At 52.5% G+C, this 26,858-nt stretch overlaps 1 protein-coding gene across 5 annotated transcripts in view; it reads left to right on the forward strand.

Moving 5' to 3' along the window:
* The window catches only part of LOC137375499 (myoneurin-like), a 207,331-nt gene that overhangs the window by 178,107 nt on the left and 2,366 nt on the right, over positions 1-26,858 (forward strand). For 2 of the 5 annotated variants that reach the window (XM_068042868.1, XM_068042869.1), the window contains exon 8: positions 1,847-1,989. In XM_068042868.1, the coding sequence (XP_067898969.1) occupies positions 1,847-1,989 (143 nt within the window). Of the gene's footprint in view, positions 1-1,846; positions 2,131-20,746; positions 21,083-26,858 lie in introns of those variants that run through there. The other 3 variants (XM_068042870.1, XM_068042872.1, XM_068042871.1) reach the window with 3 other exon arrangements.

Consider the following 26,858-nt stretch of genomic DNA (forward strand, 5'->3'; position numbering starts at 1 on the left):
TCCTCTGAGTCACTCTACAGGCTTCAGCCTCTCATCTAGGCTGACACTCCCAGTGCATTACTGAGGGAGTGCTGCACTGTCCGAGAGGCATTAAGCATAGAAAATAGGAGCACGAGTAGGCCATTCGGCCCTTCGAGCCTGCGTCGCCATTCATTATGATCATGGCTGATCATCCAACTCAGTAGGCTGTTCCTGCTTTCGCCCCAGACCCTTTGATCCCTTTCACCCCAAGAGCTATATCTAACTCATTCTTGGAAACATACAATTTTTTGGCCTCAACTGCTTTCTGTGGTAGTGAATTCCACAGGTTCACCACTCTCTGGGTGAAGAAATCTCTCCTCATCTCAGTCCTGAAAGGTTTACCCCGTATCCTTAGACTATGACCCCTGGTTCTGGACTCCCCCACCATCGGGAACATCCTTCCTGCATCTACCCTGTCAAGTCCTGTTAGAATTTATAGGTTTTTATGAGATCCCCCCTCACTCTTCTGAACTCCACTGAATATAATCCGAACCGAGTCAAACTATCCTCAGACATCAGTCCCACCATCCCAGGAATCAGTCTGGTAAACCTTCGCTGCACTCCCTCTATAGCAAGAACATCCTTCCTCAGATAAGGAGACCAAAACTGCACACAATATTCCAGGTGTGGCCTCACCAAGGCCCTGCATAATTGCAGCAAGACATCCCTGCTCCTGTACTCGAATCCTCTCACTGTGAAGGCCAACATACCATTTGCCTTTTTTACCGCCTGTTGCACCTGCATGCTTACCTTCAGCGACTGGTGTACGAGAACACCCAGGTCTCGCTGCACATTCCCCTCTCTCAGTTTATAGCCGTTCAGATAATAATCTGCCTTCCTGTTCTTGCTACCAAAGTGGATAACCTCACATTTATCCAAATTATACTACATCTGCCATGTATTAGCCCACTCACTCAATTTGTCTAAATCACCCTGAAGCCTCTCTGCATCCTCCTCACAACTCGCCCTCGCACTCAGTTTTGTACTGAGAGAGTGCTGCCCTGTTGTAGGGTCAGTACTGAGGGAGTGCTGCACTGCCAGACGGTCAGTACTGATGGAGCACTGCACGGTCAGAGGGTCAGTACTGAGAGATCGCCGCACGGTCGGAGGGTCTGTACTGAGGGAGCGCCGCATGGTCGGAGGGTCAGTACTGAGGCAGCGCTACGCTGCCAGAGGGTCAATACTGAGGGAGTGCTGCACTGTCGGAGGGTCAGTACTGAGGGAGTGCTGCACTGTCGGAGGGTCAGTACTGAGGGAGCGCCACACGGTCAGAGGGTCAGTACTGAGGGAGCGCAGCACTGGCGGAGGGTCAGTACTGAGGGAGTGCTGCACTGTCGGAGGGTCAGTACTGAGGGAGTGCTGCACTGTCGGAGGGTCAGTACTGAGGGAGCGCCGCACTGGCGGAGGGTCAGTACTGAGGGAGCGCCGCACTGGCGGAGGGTCAGTACTGAGGGAGTGCTGCACTGTCGGAGGGTCAGTACTGAGGGAGCGCCGCACTTGCGGAGGGTCAGTACTGAGGGAGTGCTGCACTGTCGGAGGGTCAGTACTGAGGGAGTGCTGCACTGTCGGAGGGTCAGTACTGAGGGAGTGCTGCACTGTCGGAGAGGTGGTGTCTTTTGGCTGAGCTGTTTTCTCTTTATCTAACGGTCTTAATAAAGCCCTATCTCTTGATGGGACCTGTGTAAATAAACTTAAGCCTACCTCACTCTTGTTTGTTTGGTTGACGGAGGAGCTTCATCTGATCTCAATAATGGGAGTGTGAAAAGAGTGGTGAGGATATCTCCAGGGTTTATGATCTTGTTTCATGTAGTGATTTCCATTGCAGCTGTAACAAGGACAGACGGTAATGACCATGGGACAGATTTTGTTGAACGTGAATCACGAGACTCCTTGGAACTGAAACCCTCCGATCTATCCCTACCACTCACTGTTGCCATGGGAACGGATCAGCAGCCATTGTTGTTGCCGGTGAGCGAGGGCCCATCTTTACCTTCAGAACAATTGCTGCGGCCCCCGGTGTCTGTTTATCCAGAAACACAGCTCATCTTCCTGCAACAACTCTACTGAAGAGGTCACGAGAGCGGAGAGGTGCGGGATCACAACTCACTGGCGGGGGGTTAACAACTCACTGGGGCGGGGGGAGAGGGGATCACACAGCTCACCGGGGGGGGTGGGGGAGAGGGGATCACACAGCTCACCGTGGTGGGGGGGGGGGAGAGGGATCACACAGCTCACTGGGGAGGGGAGAGAGGGGATCACAACTCACTTGGGGGGTGGGGGGGGAGAGGGGATCACACAGCTCACTGGGGGGGGGGGGGAGAGGGGATCACAACTCACTTGGGGAGAGGGGATCACACAGCTCACTGTGGGGGGGGGGGAGAGGGGATCACACAGCTCACTGGGGGGGGGGAGAGGGGATCACACAGCTCACTGGGGAGAGGGGAGAGGGGATCACACAGCTCACTGGGGGGGGAGAGGGGATCACAGCTCACTGGGGGGGGAGAGGGGATCACACAGCTCACTGTGGGGGGGGAGAGGGGATCACACAGCTCACTGCGGGGGGGGAGGGGATCACACAGCAGACTGGGGGAGGGGAGAGGGGATCACACACCTCACTGGGTGGGGGGAGAGTGGATCACACAGTTCACTGGGGAGGGGAGAGGGGATCACACACCTCACTGGGTGGGGGGGGGAGGGGATCACACAGCAGACTGGGGGGGGGGAGAGGGGATCACACAGCTCACTGGGGGGGGAGAGGGGATCACAGCTCACTGGGGGGGGAGAGGGGATCACACAGCTCACTAGGTGGGGGGGAGAGGGGATCACACAGCTCACTAGGTGGGGGGGAGAGGGGATCACACAGCTCTGGGGGAGGGGAGAGGGGATCACACAGCTCACTAGGTGGGGGGAGAGGGGATCACACAGCTCTGGGGGAGGGGAGAGGGGATCACACAGCTCACAGGGGGGAGGGGAGAGCGGATCACACAGCTCACTGGGGGAGGGGAGAGGGGATCCGCTCACTGGGGGAGGGGAGAGGGGATCACACAGCTCACTGTGGGGAGGGAAGAGCGGATCACACAACTCACTGGGGGAGGGGAGAGGGGATCAGCTCACTGGGGGAGGGGAGAGGGGATCACAACTCACTGGGGGGAGGGGAGAGGGGATCACACAGCTCACTGGGGGGAGGGGGGAGGGGATCACAACTCACTGGGGGGTGGGGAGAGGGGATCACAACTCACTGGGGGTGGGGAGAGGGGATCACACAGCTCACTGGGGGGAGGGGGGAGGGGATCACAACTCACTGGGGGGTGGGGAGAGGGGATCACACAGCTCACTGAGGGAGGGGAGAGGGGATCACACAGCTCACAGGGGGAGGGGAGAGGGGATCACACAGCTCACTAGGTGGGGGGAGAGGGGATCACACAGCTCACTGGGGGAGGGGAGAGGGGATCACACAGCTCACTGGGGGAGGGGAGAGGGGATCAGCTCACTGGGGGGAGTGGAGAGGGGATCACACAACTCACTGGGGGGTGGGGAGAGGGGATCACACAGCTCACTAGGTGGGGGGGAGAGGGGATCACACAGCTCACTGAGGGAGGGGAGAGGGGATCACACAGCTCACTGGGGGAGGGGAGAGGGGATCACACAGCTCACTGAGGGAGGGGAGAGGGGATCACACAGCTCACTGGGGGAGGGGAGAGGGGATCACACAGCTCACTGGGAGAGGGGATCACACAGCTCACTGGGGGAGGGAAGAGCGGATCACACAGCTCACTGGGGGAGGGGAGAGGGGATCCACTCACTGGGGGAGGGGAGAGGGGATCACACAGCTCACTGGGGGAGTGGAGAGGGGATCAGCTCACTGGGGGAGGGGATACTCACGGGAGAGGGGATCACACAGCTCACTGAGGGGGGGGGGAGAGGGGATCACATAGCTCACTGGGGGGGGAGAGGGGATCCACTCACTGGGGGAGGGGAGAGGGGATCACACAGCTCACTGAGGGGGGGGGATCACACAGCTCACTGGGGGGGGGGGAGAGGGGATCACTCAGCTCACTGGGGAGGGGAGAGGGGATCACATAGCTCACTGGGGGGGGAGAGGGGATCACACAGCTCACTGGTGGGGGGAGAGGGGATCACTCAGCTCACTGGGGGAGGGGAGAGGGGATCACACAGCTCACTGGGGGGAGGGGAGAGGGGATCACACAGCTCACTGGGGGAGGTGGGAGAGGGGATCACACAGCTCACTGGGGGAGGGGAGAGGGGATCACACAGCTCACTGGGGGGAGGGGAGAGGGGATCACACAGCTCACTGGGGGAGGTGGAGAGGGGATCACACAGCTCACTGGGGGAGGGGATCACACAGCGCACTGGGGGGGGGAGAGGGGAGGGGATCACACAGCTCACCGTGGGGAGGGGAGAGGGGATCACAACTCACAGGGGAGAGGGGATCACACAGCTCACTGGGGGAGGGGAGAGGGGATCAGCTCACTGGGGGAGGGGAGAACGGATCACAACTCACTGGGAGGGGATCAGCTCACTGGGGGAGGGGATACTCATAGGGGAGTGGGGATCACACAGCTCACTGGGGGAGGGGAGAGGGGATCACACAGCTCACTGGGAGAGGGGATCACACAGCTCACTGGGGGAGGAGAGAGGGGATCACACAGCTCACTGTGGGGAGGGGAGAGGGGATCACACAGCTCACTGGGGGAGGGGAAAGGGATCACACAGCTCACTGGGGGAGGGGATAGGGGATCACACAGCTCACTGGGGGGGAGAGGGGATCACACAGCTCACTAGGTTGGGGGGGGAGAGGGGATCACACAGCTCACTGGGGGAGGGGAGAGGGGATCACACAGCTCACTGGGAGAGGGGATCAGCTCACTGGGGGAGGGTATACTCAGAGGGAGTGGGGATCTCAACTCACTAGGGGGAGGGGAGAGCGGATCACAGCTCACTGGGGGAGGGGAGAGGGGATCAGCTCACTGGGGGAGGGGAGAGGGGATCAGCTCACTGGGGGAGGGGAGAACGGATCACAACTCACTGGGAGGGGATCAGCTCACTGGGGAGGGGATACTCAGAGGGGAGTGGGGATCTCAACTCACTAGGGGGGAGGGGAGTGGGGATCACACAGCTCACTGGGGGAGGGGAGAGGGGATCACACAGCTCACTGGGGGAGGAGAGAGGGGATCACACAGCTCACTGTGGGGAGGGAGAGGGGATCACACAGCTCACTGGGGGAGGGGAAAGGGGATCACACAGCTCACTGGGGGAGGGGATAGGGGATCACACAGCTCACTGGGGGGGAGAGGGGATCACACAGCTCACTAGGTTGGGGGGGGAGAGGGGATCACACAGCTCACTGGGGGAGGGGAGAGGGGATCACACAGCTCACTGGGAGAGGGGATCAGCTCACTGGGGGAGGGTATACTCAGAGGGGAGTGGGGATCTCAACTCACTAGGGGGGAGGGGAGAGCGGATCACAGCTCACTGGGGGAGGGGAGAGGGGATCAGCTCACTGGGGGAGGGGAGAGGGGATCACACAGCTCACTGGGGGAGGGGAGAGGGGATCACAACTCACTGGGGGAGGGGAGAGGGGATCAGCTCACTGGGGGAGGGGAGAGCGGATCACAACTCACTGGGGGAGGGGAGAGCGGATCACAACTCACTGGGGAGGGGAGAGGGGATCAGCTCACTGGGGGAGGGGAGAGCGGATCACAACTCACTGGGAGAGGGGATACTCACAGGGGAGTGGGGATCACAACTCACTAGGGCGGAGGGGAGAGCGGATTACAGCTCACTGGGGGAGGGGAGAGGGGATCACACAGCTCACTGGGGGAGGGGGGAAAGGGGATCACACAGCTCACTGTGGGGAGGGGATCACACAGCTCACAGGGGGAGGGGAGAGGGGATCACACAGCTCACTGGGGGAGGGGATCACACAGCTCACAGGGGAGAGGGGATCACACAGCTCACTGGGGGGGGGGGGGAGAGGGGATCGCACAGCTCACTAGGTGGGGGGGAGAGGGGATCACACAGCTCACTAGGTGGGGGGGAGAGGGGATCACACAGCTCACTGGGGGAGGGAGAGGGGATCACACAGCTCACTGGGGGGAGGGGAGAGGGGATCACACAGCTCATTAGGTGGGGGGGAGAGGGGATCACACAGCTCACTGGGGGAGGGGAGAGGGGATCAAACAGCTCACTGAGGGGAGGGGGGATCACACAGCTCACTAGGTAGGGGGGGAGAGGGGATCACACAGCTCACTGGCGGGAGGGGAGAGGGGATCACACAGCTCACTGGGGCAGGGGAGAGGGGATCACACAGCTCACTGGGGAGAGGGGATCACACAGCTCACTAGGTGGGGGGGAGAGGGGATCACACAGCTCACTGGGGGGAGGGGAGAGGGGATCACACAGCTCACTGGGGGGAGGGGAGAGAGGATCACACAGCTCACTGGGAGAGGGATCACACAGCTCACGGAGGGGTGGGGAGAGGGGATCACACAGCTCACTGGGGGGAGGGGAGAGAGGATCACACAGCTCACTGGGAGAGGGGATCACAACTCACTGGGGGGAGGGGATCACACAGCTCACTAGGTGGGAGGGGAGGGGATTACACAGCTCACTGGGGGAGGGGAGAGGGATCACACAACTCACTGGGGGGAGAGGGGATCACACAGCTCACTGGGGGAAGGGGAGAGCGGATCACAACTCACTGGGGGGAGGGGATCACACAGCTCACTAGGTGGGAGGGGAGGGGATTACACAGCTCACTGGGGGAGGGGAGAGGGGATCACACAACTCACTCGGGGGAGAGGGGATCACACAGCTCACTGGGGATGGGAGAGCGGATCACACAGCTCACTGGGGGAGGGGGGAGAGCGGATCAGCTCACTGTGGGGGGGGAGAGGGGATCACACAGCTCACTGGGAGAGGGGATCACACAGCTCACTGGGGGAGGGGAGAGCAGATCACAACTCACTGGGGAGGGGATCACACAGCTCACTAGGTGGAGGGAGTAGGGGATCACACAGCTCTCTTGGGATGGGTGAGGGGATCACACAGCTCACTAGGTGGAGGGAGTGGGGATCACACAGCTCTCTTGGGGATGGGTGAGGGGATCACACAGCTCACTAGGTGGGGGGGGAGAGGGGATCACACAGCTCACTGCGGGAGGGGAGAGGGGATCACACAGCTCATGGGGGGAGGGGAGTGGGGATCACACAGCTCACTAGGTGGGGGGGGAGAGGGGATCACACAGCTCACTGGGGGAGGGGAGAGGGGATTACACAGCTCACTGGGGGAGGGGAGGGGATCACACAGCTCACTGGGGGAGGGGAGAGGGGATCACACAGCTCACTAGGCGGAGGGAGTGGGGATCACACAGCTCACTGGGGGAGGGGAGTGGGGATCACACAGCTCACTGGGGGAGGGGGAGAGGGGATCACACAGCTCACTAGGTGGGGGGGGTGGGAGAGGGGATCATGCAGCTCACTGGGGGAGGGGAGAGGGGATCAGCTCACTGGGGGAGGGGAGAGCGGATCACAACTCACTGGGAGAGGGGATCAGCTCACTGGGGGAGGGTATACTCAGAGGGGAGTGGGGATCTCAACTCACTAGGGGGGAGGGGAGAGCGGATCACAGCTCACTGGGAGAGGGGAGAGGGGATTACACAGCTCACTGGGGGAGGGGAGAGGGGATCACAGCTCACTGGGGGAGGGGAGAGGGGATTACACAGCTCACTGGGGGAGGGGAGAGGGGATCACAACTCACTGGGGAGGGGAGAGGGGATCACATAGCTCACTGGGGGAGGGGAGAGGGGATCACACAGCTCACTGGGGGAGGGGAGAGGGGATCACAACTCACTGGGGGAGGGGAGAGCGGATCACAACTCACTGGGGGAGGGGAGAGGGGATCACAACTCACTGGGGGAGGGGAGAGGGGATCACACAGCTCACTGGGGGAGGGGAGAGGGGATCACAACTCACTGGGGGAGGGGAGAGCGGATCACAACTCACTGGGGGAGGGGGAGAGGGGATCACAACTCACTGGGGGAGGGGAGAGCGGATCATAACTCACTGGGGGAGGGGAGAGGGGATCACAACTCACTGGGGGAGGGGAGAGGGGATCACACAGCTCACTGGGGGAGGGGAGAGAGGGGATCACAACTCACTGGGGGAGGGGAGAGGGGATCACAACTCACTGGGGGAGGGGAGAGGGGATCACACAGCTCACTGGGGGAGGGGAGAGGGGATCACAACTCACTGGGGGAGGGGAGAGCGGATCACAACTCACTGGGGAGGGGAGAGGGGATCACAACTCACTGGGGGAGGGGAGAGGGGATCACACAGCTCACTGGGGGAGGGGAGAGGGGATCACAACTCACTGGGGGAGGGAGAGGGGATCACAACTCACTGGGGGAGGGGAGAGGGGATCACACAGCTCACTGGGGGAGGGGAGAGCGGATCACAACTCACTGGGGGAGGGGAGAGCGGATCACAACTCACTGGGGGAGGGGAGAGGGGATCACACAGCTCACTGGGGGAGGGGAGAGGGGATCACACAGCTCACTGGGGAGAGGGGATCACACAGCTCACTAGGTGGGGGGGGAGAGGGGATCACACAGCTCACTGGGGGAGGGGATCACACAGCTCACTGGGGGGAGGGGAGAGGGGATCACACAGCTCACTGGGGGAGGGGAGAGAGGATCACACAGCTCACTGGGGGAGGGGATCACACAGCTCACTGGGGGGAGGGGAGAGGGGATCACACAGCTCACTGGGGGGAGGGGAGGAGAGGATCACACAGCTCACGGAGGGGAGAGGGATCACAACTCACTGGGGGGAGGGGATCACACAGCTCACTAGGTGGGAGGGGAGGGGATCACACAGCTCACTGGGGGAGGGAAGAGGGGATCACACAACTCACTGGGGGGAGGGGAGAGGGGATCACACAGCTCACTGGGGGAGGGGAGAGGGGATCACACAGCTCACTGGGGGGAGGGGAGAGAGGATCACACAGCTCACGGAGGGGAGAGGGGATCACAACTCACTGGGGGGAGGGGATCACACAGCTCACTAGGTGGGAGGGGAGGGGATCACACAGCTCACTGGGGGAGGGAAGAGGGGATCACAACTCACTGGGGGGAGGGGAGAGGGGATCACACAGCTCACTGGGGGAGGGGAGAGGGGATCACAACTCACTGGGGGAGGGGAGAGGGGATCACAACTCACTGGGGGGGAGAGGGGATCACAACTCACTGGGGGAGGGGAGAGGGATCACAACTCACTGGGGGAGGGGAGAGGGGATCACACAGCTCACTGGGGGAGGGGAGAGGGGATCACAACTCACTGGGGAGGGGGAGAGCGGATCACAACTCACTGGGGGAGGGGAGAGGGGATCACAACTCACTGGGGGAGGGGAGAGGGGATCACACAGCTCTCTGGGGGAGGGGAGAGGGGATCACAACTCACTGGGGGAGGGGAGAGGGGATCACAACTCACTGGGGGAGGGGAGAGGGGATCACACAGCTCACTGGGGGAGGGGAGAGCGGATCACAACTCACTGGGGAGGGGAGAGCGGATCACAACTCACTGGGGGAGGGGATCACACAGCTCACTGGGGGAGGGGAGAGGGGATCACACAGCTCACTGGGGAGAGGGGATCACACAGCTCACTAGGTGGGGGGGAGAGGGGATCACACAGCTCACTGGGGGGAGGGGAATCACACAGCTCAAGGGGGCGAGTGGGATGGGAACACGCTGGACGGCCCCAGGGTTGACTCATGACAAGTAAAGCACTAAGTGTCCAAGCTGCTAGCTCTCCCAAATTGTGCACCTGTGTTGCTGCTAAACAACAGCTTTGAAAATGTTGGTGCAGTTTATTCCCGTGTATTGAGGATACAAGTCATGACAAAGCTTGGTGCCGTTCACACGATGGAATCATTGTAACAAATGGCATTTCATTGTCCCAAGGTTAAATGTTTCTGTCCTACAGACAGAGAGCAGCATGTTTGTGTCCAGTAGCTGTCCTTCCCAGCCACAGGTCTCAGCCTTGTTGCCTCTGGACCAGGAGCAGTGCAGTCCAGTTCTCCAGGTACAGCGAAACTGTGGCCCTGTTACTTGGTGCAGTATTTATTGTGAATGTTCCCCAGCAGCATGGTGATATGAATCCTGACCATTACAACAGCAAATGGCACTGCTGACTGCTTTATTTGTGTCTTACGAACATTCATGCATTGGATAATACGTCCCACTACACCCGAACCATGGGGCCACATTTGCTCCCTGTTAAATTCTCTGTATCAGAGATTTATTGAATAGTTTGAATCAGGTTTGCAACAGTCTCACCGCAAATGTCTGACCCTCCCCACCCTGTTTTGGGTGTGGGTTAGAGGGAGCTTTACTCTGTATCTAACCCCCGTTTTTTTTCGTTTTTTTTCTAACCCCATGCTGTGCCTGTCCTGGGAGTGTTTGATGGGTCAGGGTAGAGTGAGCTTCACTCTGTATCTAACCCCCGTACTGTACCTGTCCTGGGAGTGTTTGATGGGGACAGTGTAGAGGGAGCTTTACTCTGTATCTAACCCCATTTTTTTTGTCTTTTTTTTTTCTTTCTTATTTAGAGTGAGCTTCACTCTGTATCTAACCCCCGTGCTGTACCTGTCCTGGGAGTGTTTGATGGGACAGTGTAGAGGGAGCTTTACTCTGTATCTAACCCCATTTTTTTTTTGATGGGGACAGTGTAGAGGGAGCTTTACTCTGTGTCTAACCCCATGCTGTACCTGTCCTGGGAGTGTTTGATGGGTCAGGGTAGAGTGAGCTTCACTCTGTATCTAACCCCCGTACTGTACCTATCCTGGGAGTGTTTGATGGGGACAGTGTAGAGGGAGCTTTACTCTGTATCTAACCCCGTGCTGTACCTGTCCTGGGAGTGTTTGATGGGGACAGTGTAGAGGGAGCTTTACTCTGTATCTAACCCCATTTTTTTTTCTTTTTTTTTTCTTTCTTATTTAGAGTGAGCTTCACTCTGTATCTAACCCCCGTGTTGTACCTGTCCTGGGAATGTTTGATGGGACAGTGTAGAGGGAGCTTTACTCTGTATCTAACCCCATTTTTTTTTTCTTATTTAGAGGGAGTTTCACTCTGTATCTAACCCCCGTGCTGTACCTGTCCTGGGAGTGTTTGATGGGGGACAGTGTAGAGGGAGCTTTACTCTGTATCTAACCCCGTACTGTACCTGTCTTGGGAGTGTTTGATGGGACAGTGTAGAGGGAGCTTTACTCTGTATCTAACCCCCGTACTGTACCTGTCCTGGGAGTGTTTGATGGGACAGTGTAGAGGGAGCTTTTCTCTGTATCTAACCCCGTACTGTACCTGTCCTGGGAGTGTTTGATGGGGACAGTGTAGAGGGAGCTTTACTCTGTAACCCTTACTGGTTATTTCCAAGCTGCTGTTGCTGTCCATCCCTATTCTCAAGGGCCTGCTCCTGTTGCCGTTGGTGCTCAGTATCACTTTGCCGAACTGCTGTTAATCTGTTGCGTTGGATGTCTGTTATTTGCATTCGTTGCTTTCTGTGTTGAGTCATTTGAAATCTGAACTGGCAGAATAAACTGATCTGCTCATTTGGTGTCGTTCTTTATATCAGAGAACCACAAGGAGCAGCCTGAAACTCATGCCAGTGTCTGCACCACACAAATTATATTCTTACCAATTGATTGAGTTGCCCATTTCTCCCCATTGTATCCAGGAGTCACTGTCAGTTTTCCCCATTGGTCTCTGACCTTTTCATTTCTGCCACTCCCTCTCTGTCTGTCTCTCACTCTCTTTCCCCCTTCTATCCCACACTACCCCATCTCCCCTGCCAGTCTCTGCCTTTTGTCTCTGTCTGTCTCTTTCTCTGTGTTTCTCTGTGTATCTCTCTGTCTGTCTCGTTCCGGCTGTCTTTCTTTCTCTCTATGTCTCTTTATGTCTCTCACACAGAATCTGTTTTCTCTCAGTCTGTATCCAATTCTGTCAATGTCTCTGACTGCCCCTGAATCTCTCTCTGTCCCTTTCTCTTTCTGTCTCTGTCTGTTTTCTCTATCTGTGTCTCAATCTCTGTTTTTCTGTATCCCACATCTCTATCTCTATCCCTCTCTCTCCCTCTCTGTCTCTATTTCTGTCTTTCTCAGTCTCTACCTGCCTCTCCCTCTTTGTCTCTCTTTATATGACAGAGAAGTGTGAGGTGATGAATTTTGGATAGGAAGAGGCAATATGGACTAAATGGCACAATTCTAAAGAGTACCGGGACAGAGGGACCTGCTGGGGTGCGGTGGGGGGGTGCGGTGGTCGGGGTGGGGGGGGGAGCGGTTTATGTGCATAGATCTTTGAAGGTGATGGGATACATTGAGAGGGTAGTTAGAAAAGCATATGGGAGCTTGGGCTTCATAAATAGAAGTATTGAGTACAAAAGCAAGGAGGTTTTGCTGACTTTATGCGAAGTCCCGTTCCCCTATCATCCCTGTGCTCACTGACCTACAATAACACACACCAAGTCCCGTTCCCCTATCACCCCCTGTGCTCACTGACCTACATTAACACACATCAAGTCCCGTTCCTCTATCACCCCTGTACTCACTGACGTACATTAACACACACCAAGTCCCGTTCCTCTATCACCCCTGTACTCACTGACCTACATTAACACACACCAAGTCCCGTTCCTCTATCACCCCTGTACTCACTGACCTACATTAACACACACCAAGTCCCGTTCCCCTATCACCCCTGTGCTCACTGACCTACAATAACACACACCAAGTCCCATTCCCCTATCACCCCTGTACTCACTGACCTACAATAACACACCAAGTCCCATTCCCCTATCACCCCCTGTACTCACTGACCTACAATAACACACACCAAGTCCCGTTCCCCTATCACCCCTGTACTCACTGACCTACATTAACACACACCAAGTGCCCTTCCCCTATCACCCCTGTACTCACTGACCTACATTAACTCACACCAAGTCCCCTTCCCCTATCACCCCCTGTGCTCACTGACCTACATTAACACACACCAAGTCCCGTTCCCCTATCACCCCTGTGCTCACTGACCTACATTAACACACACCAAGTCCCCTTCCCCTATCACCCCTGTACTCACTGACCTACATTAACACACACCAAGTCCCGTTCCCCTACCACCCCTGTACTCACTGACCTACATTAACACACACCAAGTCCTGTTCCCCTATCACCCCTGTACTCACTGACCTACATTAACACACACCAAGTCCCCTTCCCCTATCACCCCTGTACTCACTGACCTACATTAACACACACCAAGTCCCGTTCCTCTATCACCCCTGTACTCACTGACCTATATTAACACACACCAAGTCCCGTTCCCCTATCACCCCTGTGCTCAATGACCTACATTGACACTCACCAAGTCCCCTTCCCCTATCACCCCTGTACTCACTGACCTACATTAACACACACCAAGTCCCCTTCCCCTATCACCCCTGTACTCACTGACCTACATTAACACACACCAAGTCCCATTCCCCTATCACCCCTGTACTCACTGACCTACATTAACACACACCAAGTCCCCTTCCCCTATCACCCCTGTGCTCACTGACCTAACTTAACACACACCAAGTCCCGTTCCTCTATCACCCCTGTGCTCACTGACCTACATATACACTCACCGGTCCTGTTCCCCTATCACCCCTGTACTCACTGACCTACATTAACACACACCAAGTCCCGTTCCCCTATCACCCCTGTACTCACTGACTACATTAACACACACCAAGTCCCGTTCCTCTATCACCCCTGTACTCACTGACCTACATTAACACACACCAAGTCCCGTTCCCCTATCACCCCTGTACTCACTGACTACATTAACACACATCAAGTCCCGTTCCCCTATCACCCCTGTACTCACTGACCGACATTAACACACACCAAGTCCCGTTCCCCTATCACCCCTGTACTCACTGACTACATTAACACACATCAAGTCCCGTTCCCCTATCACCCCTGTACTCACTGACCTACATATACACACACCAAGTCCCGTTCCCCTATCACCCCTGTACTCACTGACTACATTAACACACATCAAGTCCCGTTCCCCTATCACCCCTGTACTCACTGACCTACATATACACACACCAAGTCCCGTTCCTCTATCACCCCTGTACTCACTGACCTACATTAACACACACCAAGTCCCGTTCCCCTACCACCCCTGTACTCACTGACCTACATTAACACACACCAAGTCCCCTTCCCCTATCACCCCTGTATTCACTGACCTACATTAACACACACCAAGTCCCCTTCCCCTATCACCCCTGTACTCACTGACCTACATTAACACACACCAAGTCCCCTTCCCCTATCACCCCTGTATTCACTGACCTATATTGACACACACCAAGTCCCCTTCCCCTACCACCCCTGTACTCACTGACATACATTAACACACACCAAGTCCCGTTCCCCTATCACCCCTGTACTCACTGACTACATTAACACACATCAAGTCCCATTCCCCTATCACCCCTGTACTCACTGACATACATTAACACACACCAAGTCCCGTTCCCCTATCACCCCTGTACTCACTGACCTACAAATACACACACCAAGTCCCGTTCCTCTATCACCCCTGTACTCACTGACCTACATTAACACACACCAAGTCCCCTTCCCCTATCCCCCCTGTATTCACTGACCTATATTGACACACACCAAGTCCCCTTCCCCTATCACCCCTGTATTCACTGACCTATATTGACACACACCAAGTCCCGTTCCCCTACCACCCCTGTACTCACTGACCTACATTAACACACACCAAGTCCCCTTCCCCTATCACCCCTGTATTCACTGACCTATATTGACACACACCAAGTCCCCTTCCCCTACCACCCCTGTACTCACTGACATACATTAACACACACCAAGTCCCCTTCCCCTACCACCCCTGTACTCACTGACATACATTAACACACACCAAGTCCCATTCCCCTATCACCCCCTGTACTCACTGACCTACATTAACACACATCCAGTCCCGTTCCCCTATCACCCCTGTACTCACTGACATACATTAACACACACCAAGTCCCCTTCCCCTACCACCCCTGTACTCACTGACATACATTAACACACACCAAGTCCCCTTCCCCTACCACCCCTGTACTCACTGACATACATTAACACACACCAAGTCCCATTCCCCTACCACCCCTGTACTCACTGACATACATTAACACACACCAAGTCCCCTTCCCCTACCACCCCTGTACTCACTGACATACATTAACACACACCAAGTCCCATTCCCCTACCACCCCTGTACTCACTGACCTACATTAACACACATCAAGTCCCGTTCCCCGACCACCCCTGTACTCACTGACATACATTAACACACACCAAGTCCCCTTCCCCTACCACCCCTGTACTCACTGACCTACATTAACACACATCAAGTCCCGTTCCCCTACCACCCCTGTACTCACTGACATACATTAACACACACCAAGTCCCCTTCCCCTACCACCCCTGTACTCACTGACATACATTAACACACACCAAGTCCCGTTCCCCTATCACCCCTGTACTCACTGACTACATTAACACACACCAAGTCCCGTTCCCCTATCACCCCTGTACTCACTGACTACATTAACACACATCAAGTCCCGTTCCCCTATCACCCCTGTACTCACTGACCTACATATACACACACCAAGTCCCGTTCCCCTATCACCCCTGTACTCACTGACTACATTAACACACATCAAGTCCCGTTCCCCTACCACCCCTGTACTCACTGACCTACATTAACACACACCAAGTCCCCTTCCCCTATCACCCCTATACTCACTGACCTACATGAACACACACCAAGTCCCCTTCCCCTATCACCCCTGTATTCACTGACCTATATTGACACACACCAAGTCCCCTTCCCCTACCACCCCTGTACTCACTGACATACATTAACACACATCAAGTCCCCTTCCCCTACCACCCCTGTACTCACTGACATACATTAACACACACCAAGTCCTGTTCCCCTATCACCCCCTGTACTCACTGACCTACATTAACACACATCAAGTCCTGTTCCCCTACCACCCCTGTACTCACTGACATACATTACCACACACCAAGTCCCCTTCCCCTACCACCCCTGTACTCACTGACATACATTAACACACACCAAGTCCCCTTCCCCTACCACACCTGTCCTCACCGACCTACATTAACACACATCAAGTCCCGTTCCCCTATCACCCCTGTACTCACTGACATACATTAACACACACCAAGTCCCCTTCCCCTACCACCCCTGTACTCACTGACATACATTAACACACACCAAGTCCCATTCCCCTATCACCCCCTGTACTCACTGACCTACATTGACACTCACCAGTCCCGTTCCCCTATCACCCCTGTACTCACTGACCTACATTAACACACACCAAGTCCCATACCCCTATCACCCCTGTGCTCACTGACCTAACTTAACACACACCAAGTCCCGTTCCTCTATCACCCCTGTACTCACTGACCTACATTAACACACACCAAGTCCCCTTCCCCTATCACCCCCTGTGCCCACTGACCTACATTAACACACACCAAGTCCCGTTCCCCTATCACCCCTGTGCTCACTGACCTACATTAACACACACCAAGTCCCCTTCCCCTACCACCCCTGTACTCACTGACCTACATTGACACTCACCAGTCCCGTTCCCCTATCACCCCTGTACTCACTGACCTACATTAACACACACCAAGTCCTGTTCCCCTATCACCCCTGTACTCACTGACCTACATTAACACACACCAAGTCCCGTTCCTCTATCACCCCTGTACTCACTGACCTACATTAACACACACCAAGTCCCGTTCCTCTATCACCCCTGTACTCACTGACCTACATTAACACACACCAAGTCCTGTTCCCCTATCACCCCTGTACTCACTGACCTACATTAACACACACCAGGTCCCGTTCCCCTACCACCCCTGTACTCACTGACCTACATTGACACTCACCAGTCCCGTTCCCCTATCACCCCTGTACTCACTGACCTACATTAACACACACCAAGTCCCATACCCCTATCACCCCTGTGCTCACTGACCTAACTTAACACACACCAAGTCCCGTTCCTCTATCACCCCTGTACTCACTGACCTACATTAACACACACCAAGTCCCCTTCCCCTATCACCCCTGTACTCACTGACCTACATTAACACACACCAAGTCCCATTCCCCTATCACTCCTGTTCTCACTGACCTACATATACACACACCAAGTCCCCTTCCCCTATCACCCCTGTACTCACTGACCTACATTAACACACACCAAGTCCCCTTCCCCTATCACCCCTGTACTCACTGACCTCCATTAACACACACCAAGTCCCCTTCCCCTATCACCCCTGTACTCACTGACCTACATTAACACACACCAAGTCCCGTTCCTCTATCACCCCTGTGCTCACTGACCTACATATACACTCACCAGTCCTGTTCCCCTATCACCCCTGTACTCACTGACCTACATTAACACACACCAAGTCCCGTTCCCCTATCACCCCTGTACTCACTGACTACATTAACACACATCAAGTCCCGTTCCCCTATCACCCCTGTACTCACTGACCTACATATACACACACCAAGTCCCATTCCCCTATCACCCCTGTACTCACTGACTACATTAACACACATCAAGTCCCGTTCCCCTATCACCCCTGTACTCACTGACATACATTAACACACACCAAGTCCCGTTCCTCTATCACCCCTGTACTCACTGACCTACATTAACACACACCAAGTCCCCTTCCCCTACCACCCCTGTACTCACTGACATACATTAACACACACCAAGTCCCGTTCCCCTATCACCCCTGTACTCACTGACATACATTAACACACACCAAGTCCCCTTCCCCTACCACCCCTGTACTCACTGACATACATTAACACACACCAAGTCCCATTCCCCTATCACCCCCTGTACTCACTGACCTACATTGACACTCACCAGTCCCGTTCCCCTATCACCCCTGTACTCACTGACCTACAGTAACACACACCAAGTCCCATACCCCTATCACCCCTGTGCTCACTGACCTAACAACACACACCAAGTCCCGTTCCTCTATCACCCCTGTACTCACTGACCTACATTAACACACACCAAGTCCCCTTCCCCTATCACCCCCTGTGCCCACTGACCTACATTAACACACACCAAGTCCCGTTCCCCTATCACCCCTGTGCTCACTGACCTACATTAACACACACCAAGTCCCCTTCCCCTATCACCCCTGTACTCACTGACCTATATTGACACACACCAAGTCCCGTTCCCCTACCACCCCTGTACTCACTGACCTACATTGACACTCACCAGTCCCGTTCCCCTATCACCCCTGTACTCACTGACCTACATTAACACACACCAAGTCCTGTTCCCCTATCACCCCTGTACTCACTGACCTACATTAACACACACCAAGTCCCGTTCCTCTATCACCCCTGTACTCACTGACCTACATTAACACACACCAAGTCCCGTTCCTCTATCACCCCTGTACTCACTGACCTACATTAACACACACCAAGTCCCGTTCCTCTATCACCCCTGTACTCACTGACCTACATTAACACACACCAAGTCCCCTTCCCCTATCACCCCTGTACTCACTGACCTACATTAACACACACCAAGTCCCGTTCCCCTACCACCCCTGTACTCACTGACCTACATTAACACACACCAAGTCCCGTTCCCCTACCACCCGTGTACTCACTGACCTACATTGACACTCACCAGTCCCGTTCCCCTATCACCCCTGTACTCACTGACCTACATTAACACACACCAAGTCCCATACCCCTATCACCCCTGTGCTCACTGACCTAACTTAACACACACCAAGTCCCGTTCCTCTATCACCCCTGTACTCACTGACCTACATTAACACACACCAAGTCCCCTTCCCCTATCACCCCTGTACTCACTGACCTACATTAACACACACCAAGTCCCATTCCCCTATCACTCCTGTTCTCACTGACCTACATATACACACACCAAGTCCCCTTCCCCTATCACCCCTGTACTCACTGACCTACATGAACACACACCAAGTCCCCTTCCCCTATCACCCCTCTACTCACTGACCTACATTAACACACACCAAGTCCCGTTCCCCTATCACCCCTGTGCTCAATGACCTACATTGACACTCACCAAGTCCCCTTCCCCTATCACCCCTGTACTCACTGACCTCCATTAACACACACCAAGTCCCCTTCCCCTATCACCCCTGTACTCACTGACCTACATTAACACACACCAAGTCCCGTTCCTCTATCACCCCTGTGCTCACTGACCTACATATACACTCACCAGTCCTGTTCCCCTATCACCCCTGTACTCACTGACTACATTAACACACATCAAGTCCCGTTCCCCTATCACCCCTGTACTCACTGACCTACATATACACACACCAAGTCCCGTTCCTCTATCACCCCTGTACTCACTGACCTACATTAACACACACCAAGTCCCGTTCCCCTACCACCCCTGTACTCACTGACCTACATTAACACACACCAAGTCCCCTTCCCCTATCACCCCTGTATTCACTGACCTATATTGACACACACCAAGTCCCCTTCCCCTATCACCCCTGTATTCACTGACCTATATTGACACACACCAAGTCCCCTTCCCCTACCACCCCTGTACTCACTGACATACATTAACACACACCAAGTCCCCTTCCCCTATCACCCCCTGTACTCACTGACCTACATTAACGCACACCAAGTCCCATTCCCCTACCATCCCTGTACTCACTGACCTACATTAACACACACCAAGTCCCATTCCCCTACCACCCCTGTACTCACTGACCTACATTAACGCACACCAAGTCCCATTCCCCTACCATCCCTGTACTCACTGACCTACATTAACACACACCAAGTCCCATTCCCCTACCACCCCTGTACTCACTGACATACATTAACACACACCAAGTCCCGTTCCCCTATCACTCCTGTACACACTGACCGACATTAACACACACCAAGTCCCCTTCCCCTATCGCCCCTGTACTCACTGACCTACATTGGCTCCCAGTCAAGCAACTGTAAGATTTAGGTTCAGAAGTCACAGATACCCAAAGAAGGGTGTCGAACTCGGAATGTGTTTTTCAAATGGTTTATTAAGACCCAACCGTTTAAATATCATGTATATTACGTAGCAGTTTAAATATGATGTTTCATCAGCTGAATGGAAGACATTTAGCCTGTAAAAGATTGAACAATTACCAATCCCAGATTATACCGTGGGGCAGAACAGTGTTGACAGTCTGCGTGACGATGGGACAGGCGAAGTGTCGGTGGTCTGCAGTTCTCGGAGTCCTCAGTCTTCTTGAGCTATCCAAAGTGTTAGGCTGAAGCCGAGCTCTGGAAGGCTCTCCTGTCCTTCAAAGACTATTTCTCTCCCAAACACCTGTTTATATACTTTATTTCTAGGGGCTGGTAGTTCACCCTCTGTCAATCACTTGTTCGAAACCTTGTAACCAATGAATGCAGGACAGGTACCCGAGCTATCTCCTCCCCCTTGTCCATCACTTTAGCTTGAGGATTTCTTTCAGGTTACTTCATACTGGAAGCCATTTGTTCCCTTTCACTCGACGCTTTTATGGATAAGAGACACTAGAAGGCTCCCTGTATCAGTTCAGGAATATTTATGGTGCCTAGTGGCTTCTACATGACCCTGTCAGGAATGTCATACTCCTTGCTCCCTGTCTTGCTTGCACCAGTAATGACCCTGGTGTTAGGAATTGCTTCTCTGTCCCTTTTGAGAGAGAAAGGGAAACAGCTTTTCTGTGGGTCTGTTTCATACTCTGCCAACTGTAAAATGTGATCACTATTGACTTAGATTGGGGCTCCCCACCTGCAGATTATCTCACTGAACTCTAAATTATTGGCATGTCATAAATACATGGTTCAAATAAAAGATCATCCATGGACTTAAAAGATTCTCCAGCTCTCCTTTTACTGATATCCATCTTGTGGATATTTCTTACTAAATACTAGACCTCGCCCTCAAATGTCTCAATCCAGATTCCATATCCGTCTTCATGTTAACTGCCCAACAATTTCCTCCCCTTGACAGGTACCATTCTATCCAATTCATGAACCCTGCTATCTTTAGAACAAAAATTCTCAAGTGGCCCCTGTTATTAACACATTTGTTTGTTTGGCTTGCATCTTACATTTGTCATTTTACAACTATCCCAAATTCAAATAACAGTGTTATTGGGCTGATAGGTTTTTGTAATATTCACAGAATCACAGAATAATACAGTGCAGAAGAGGCCCTTCGGCCCATCGAGTCTTCACCGATGCATTAAAACACCTGATCTGTCTACCTAATCCCATTTGCCAGCACTTGGCCCATAGCCTTGAATGTTATGACGTGCCAAGTGCTCATCCAGGTACTTTTTAAAGGATGTGAGGCAACCTGCCTCTACCACCCTCCCAGGCAGGGCATTCCACACTGTTGCCACCCTCTGGGTAAAAAAGTTCTTCCTCAAATCCCCCTCAAACCTCCCACCCCTCACCTTAAACTTGTGACCCCTCGTAACTGACCCTTCAACTAAGGGGAACAGCTGCTCCCTATCCACCCTGTCCATGCCCCTCATAATCTTGTACACCTCGATCAGGTCACCCCTCAGTCTTCTCTGCTCCAGCAAAAACAACCCAAGCCTATCCAACCTCTCTTCATAGCTTAAATGTTCCATCCCAGGCACCATCCTGGTGAATCGCCTCTGCATCCCCTCCAATGCAATCACATCCTTCCTATAATGTGGCGACCAGAATTGCACGCAGTACTCCAGCTGTGGCCTTACCAAAGTTCTGTACAACTCCAACATGACCTCCCTGCTTTTGTAATCTATGCCTTGATTGATAAAGGCAAGTGTCCAATATGCCTTTTTCACCACCCTATTAACCTGCCCTTCTGCCTTCAGAGATCTATGGACAAACACGCCAAGGTCCCTTTGTTCCTCGGAACTTCCCAGTGTTAGGCCATTCATTGAATACTTCCGTGTCACATTCAATTTGTTTTTATTGGGCTGATAGGTTTTGGTAATATTCAATTTGCTTTTCCCCAAAAGGAACTTTGTTTTTTTTATACTCAGGAATCACCTAGAATGCTTTCCCATCAGTTTATTTCTTGAATGAAAATTTGATTATCCGATAACAAATGGCCTGAATGGGTTAAGGGCAAGTCTTTGAAAGGCAAAGCCTTGAGTCTAAATGTGATTTAGATTTAGATTTAGATTTAGATTTAGAGATACAGCACTGAAACAGGCCCTTCGGCCCACCGAATCTGTGCTGACCATTAACCACCCCTTTATACTAATCCTACACTAATCCCATATTCCTACCACATCCTCACCTGTCCCTATATTCCCCTACCACCTACCTATACTAGGGGCAATTTATAATGGCCAATTTACCTATCAACCTGCAAGTCTTTTGGCTGTGGGAGGAAACCGGAGCACCCGGAGGAAACCCAAGCAAACACAGGGAGAACTTGCAAACTCCACACAGGCAGTACTCAGAATTGAACCCGGGTCGCTGGAGCTGTGAGGCTGCGGTGCTAACCACTGCGCCACTGTGTCTGCAATTAAGATCTTAAATTCTTTTTAAAAAACTGCTGAATCTCTTGCTGTGGCATCAGTAGAGTCATAGAGTCGTACAGCATAGAAACAGGCCCTTCGGCCCACCGCGTCCATGCCGACCATAATGCCTATCTATACTAATCCCACCTGCCTGCATTAATTCCACATCCCTCTATGCCTTGCTCATTCAAGTACCTGTCCAGATGCCTCTTAAATGTCGCTACTGTTCCTGCCTCCACCACCTCCTCTGGCAGCTCATTCCAGATACCCACTATTCTTCGTGTGAAAAATTTACCCCTTTGATCCCCTTTAAACCTCCTCCCTCTCACCTTAAATCTATGCCTGCTAGTTTTAGTCACCCCTACCATGGGAAACAGACTCTGGCTATCTACCCTATCTCGGCCTCTCATAATTTTATATACCTCTATCATGTCCCTTCTCAGCCTCCTTCGCTGCAGGGAAAACAGACCCAGCCTATCCAGTCTCTCTTTATAACTCAAGCCCTCCAAACCAGGCAACATCCTTGTGAATCTTTTCTGCACCCTCTCTAGCTTAATCACATCTTTCCTGTAGTGCGGCGACCAGAACTGCACACAGTACTCCGAATGCGGCCTAACCAACGTCATGTACAACTGTAACATGACGTCCCAACTCTTGTACTCAATGCCTCGGCCGATGAAGGCAAGCATGCCATACGCCTTCTTCACCACCCTGATAACCTGTGTTGCCACTTTCTGGGAACCAGGTACTTGCACCCCAAGGTCTCTCTGCTCAACAACACTCCCCAGGGCCCTGCCGTTCACTGTATATGTCCTGCCCTGGTTTAACCACAAAATTCGTCACTTCACACTTGTCTGCGTTAAATTCCATTTGCCAATTCCTTGCCCACTTTCCCAGTTGATCTATATCCTGTTGTAACATTAGACAACCTTCTTCACTGTCCACTATACAATCAATTTTGGTGTCATCTGCAAACTTACTAAACATGGGCCCTACATTCACATCCAAGTCATTAATATATATGAGAAACAACAGAGGGCCCAGCACCGATCCCTGCGGCACACCACTGGTCACCGGCCTCCAATCTGAAAAACAACCCTCCACTACCACCCTCTGCCTCCTATCACCAAGCCAATTTTGTATCCAATTTGCTAGCTCACCCTGGATCCCATGTGTTCGAACCTTCCGGTCCAACCTACCCTGCGAGACCTTGTCAAAGGTCTTGCTAAAGTCCATGTAGACAACATCCATCGCCCTGCCCTCGTCAATCCTCTTGGTCACCTCCTCGAAAAATTCAATCAAATTCGTGAGACATGATTTCCCACGCACAAAGCCATGCTGACTATCCCTAATCAGACCTTGCCTTTCCAAATGCATATAAATCCTGTCTCTCAGAATCCCTTCTAATAACTTTCCCACCACTGATGTAAGGCTCACCGGCCTGTAGTTCCCTGGCTTATCCCTGCTGCCCTTCTTAAATAAAGGCACTACATTAGCTATCCTCCAGTCTTCTAGTACCTCACCCGTGGCTAACAATGATACAAAAATCTCTGCCAGGGCCCCAGCAATCTCCTCCCTTGCTTCCCATAGCATCCTAGGATACACCTGGTCAGGCCCTGGGGATTTATCCACCTTAATGCTCTTCAAAACATCCAACACCTCCTCCTTTGTAATGTTGATATGCTCCAGGATATCACAGTTCCCTCCCTTGAACTGACTAGCTTCCATGACTTTCTCCACGGTAAATATGGATGAGAAATTTTCATTTAAGACCTCGCCCATTTCCCGTGGCTCCACACATAGATTACCACACTGATCCTTAAGGAGACCTACTCTCTCCCTAGCTACCATTTTACTCTTAATATACTTATAGAATCTTTTAGGATTCTCCTTTATCTTATCTGCCAGGGAAATCTCATGGCCCAAACCCATGTACTCATGTGGTCCTGAAAACAATCACCACCTGTTTAAAAAAAACATATAATCCATTGCAGTTTAATGGGTTAATTTGTCCAATCATATCTGTCAATTTAGAAACTTAAAATGTAACAATGTCCAATATATAAATTTACACTCAGCAATATAAAGTTGTGTGGTGAATTAAATGGGAAAAAAAACAGCTGTCAGCACAAAGAGTTAACTTCTCTGCTCATTTTCAAGGGGGTGGAGCAAAATATTCCCAGATGTGTTACTTTACATAACTTTATTTTAAAACAACTTTCTCGATGGTAAGAGATCCAAATTCCAAACCAAACTCTATTTTAAAATTGTTTTCCCAAATCTTGGAGCCTCTTTTAAACTTGCACAATTTTTTTTAGCCTTAGAAATTACATCACTTTTTTCCTTGTTCTATCTTCAGGCGCCCTTTCAAATGAATGTAATACAACTGTAAGAAAAAACTAAAAAAAGTAGTTTTTACAATTACATAAAAACTTCAACATTCTTAGAGCAAAAAGAGTTAAAGACAACACAGCAACCTTGCAGCCCTTTAACAGTAGAAAAGTGGACATTTTCAATTCCAGATGTTTGCTATTTAACCTATTTCATAAGATCATAAGAACTAGGAGCAGGAGTAGGCCGTCCGGCCCCTCGAGCCTGCTCCGCCATTCAATAAGATCATGGCTGATCTTTTCGTGGACTCAGATCCACTTACCCGCGTTCTCACCGTATCCCTTAATTCCTTTATTATTCAAAAAGATATCTACCTTAGCTTTAAAAACGTTTACTGAAGTAGCGTCAACTACTTCACTGGGCAAGGAATTCCATAGATTAACAATCCTCTGGGTGAAGAAGTTCCTTCTTAATTCAGTCCTAAATCTGCTCCCTCTAATCTTGAGGCTATGCCCTCTTGTCCTAGCTTCACCTGCCAGTGGAAACATACTCTCCACTTGTATCTTATCTATTCCCTTCATGATTTTATATGTTTCTATAAGATCCCCCCTCATTCTTCTGAATTCCAATGAATATAATCCCAATCTACTCAGTCTCTCCTCATAAACCAACCCCCTCAACTCCGGAATCAACCTAGGGAACCTCCTCTGCACCCTCTCCAGTGCCAGTACATCCTTTCTCAAGTAAGGAGACCAAAACTGCACACAGTATTCCAGGTGCGGCCTCACCAGTACCTTATACAGCTGCAACATAACCTCTCTGCTTTTAAACTCAATCCCTTTAGCAATGAAGGACAAAATTCCATTTGCCTTCCTAATTACTTGCTGTACCTGCAGACCAACCTTCTGCGATTCATGCACAAGGACACCCAGGTCCCTCTGCATAGCAGCATGCTGCAACTTTTTGCCATTCAAGTAATAATCTTTTTACTGTTACTCCTACCGAAATGAATGACTTCACATTTATTAACATTGTATTCCATCTGCCAGACCTTTGCCCACTCACTCAATGTATCTATGTTCCTCTGCAAAGTTTCACAGTCATCTGCACACTTTGCTCTGCCACTCATCTTAGTGTCATCTGCAAACTTTGACACCCTACACGTGGTCCCCAACTCCAAATCATCTATATAAATTGTAAATAATTGCGGTCCCAACACCGATCCCTGAGGCACACCACTAGTGACGATTGCCACCCAGAATAGCACTCATTTATCCCCATTCTCTGCTTCCTGTTAGTCAACCAATCCTCTATCCATGCTAATACTTTACCCCTAACGCCATGCATCCTTATTTTATACAGCAGCCTCTTGTGCGGCACCTTGTCGAAGGCTTTTTGGAAATCTAGGTACACCACATCCACTGGGTCCTCATTGTCCACCTTGCTCGTAATGTCATCATAGAATTCCAAAAGATTTGTCAAGCATGACCTGCCCTTCATGAACCCATGCTGCGTCTGCCCAACGGGACAATTTCTATCGAGATGCCCTGCTATTTCTTCCTTGATAATAGACTCAAGCATCTTCCCCACTACAGAGGTTAAGCTAACCGGTCTATAATTCCCCATCCTTTGTCTACCTCCCTTTTTAAACAGTGGCAACACATCTGCTGTTTTCCAATCTGCTGGGACTACCCCAGAGTCCAGCGAATTTTGGAAAATTATCGCCAGTGCACCTGCTATCTCT

The sequence above is a fragment of the Heterodontus francisci genome, chromosome 11, assembly GCF_036365525.1.
Source record: "Heterodontus francisci isolate sHetFra1 chromosome 11, sHetFra1.hap1, whole genome shotgun sequence".
Classification (NCBI taxonomy): Eukaryota; Metazoa; Chordata; class Chondrichthyes; order Heterodontiformes; family Heterodontidae; genus Heterodontus; species Heterodontus francisci.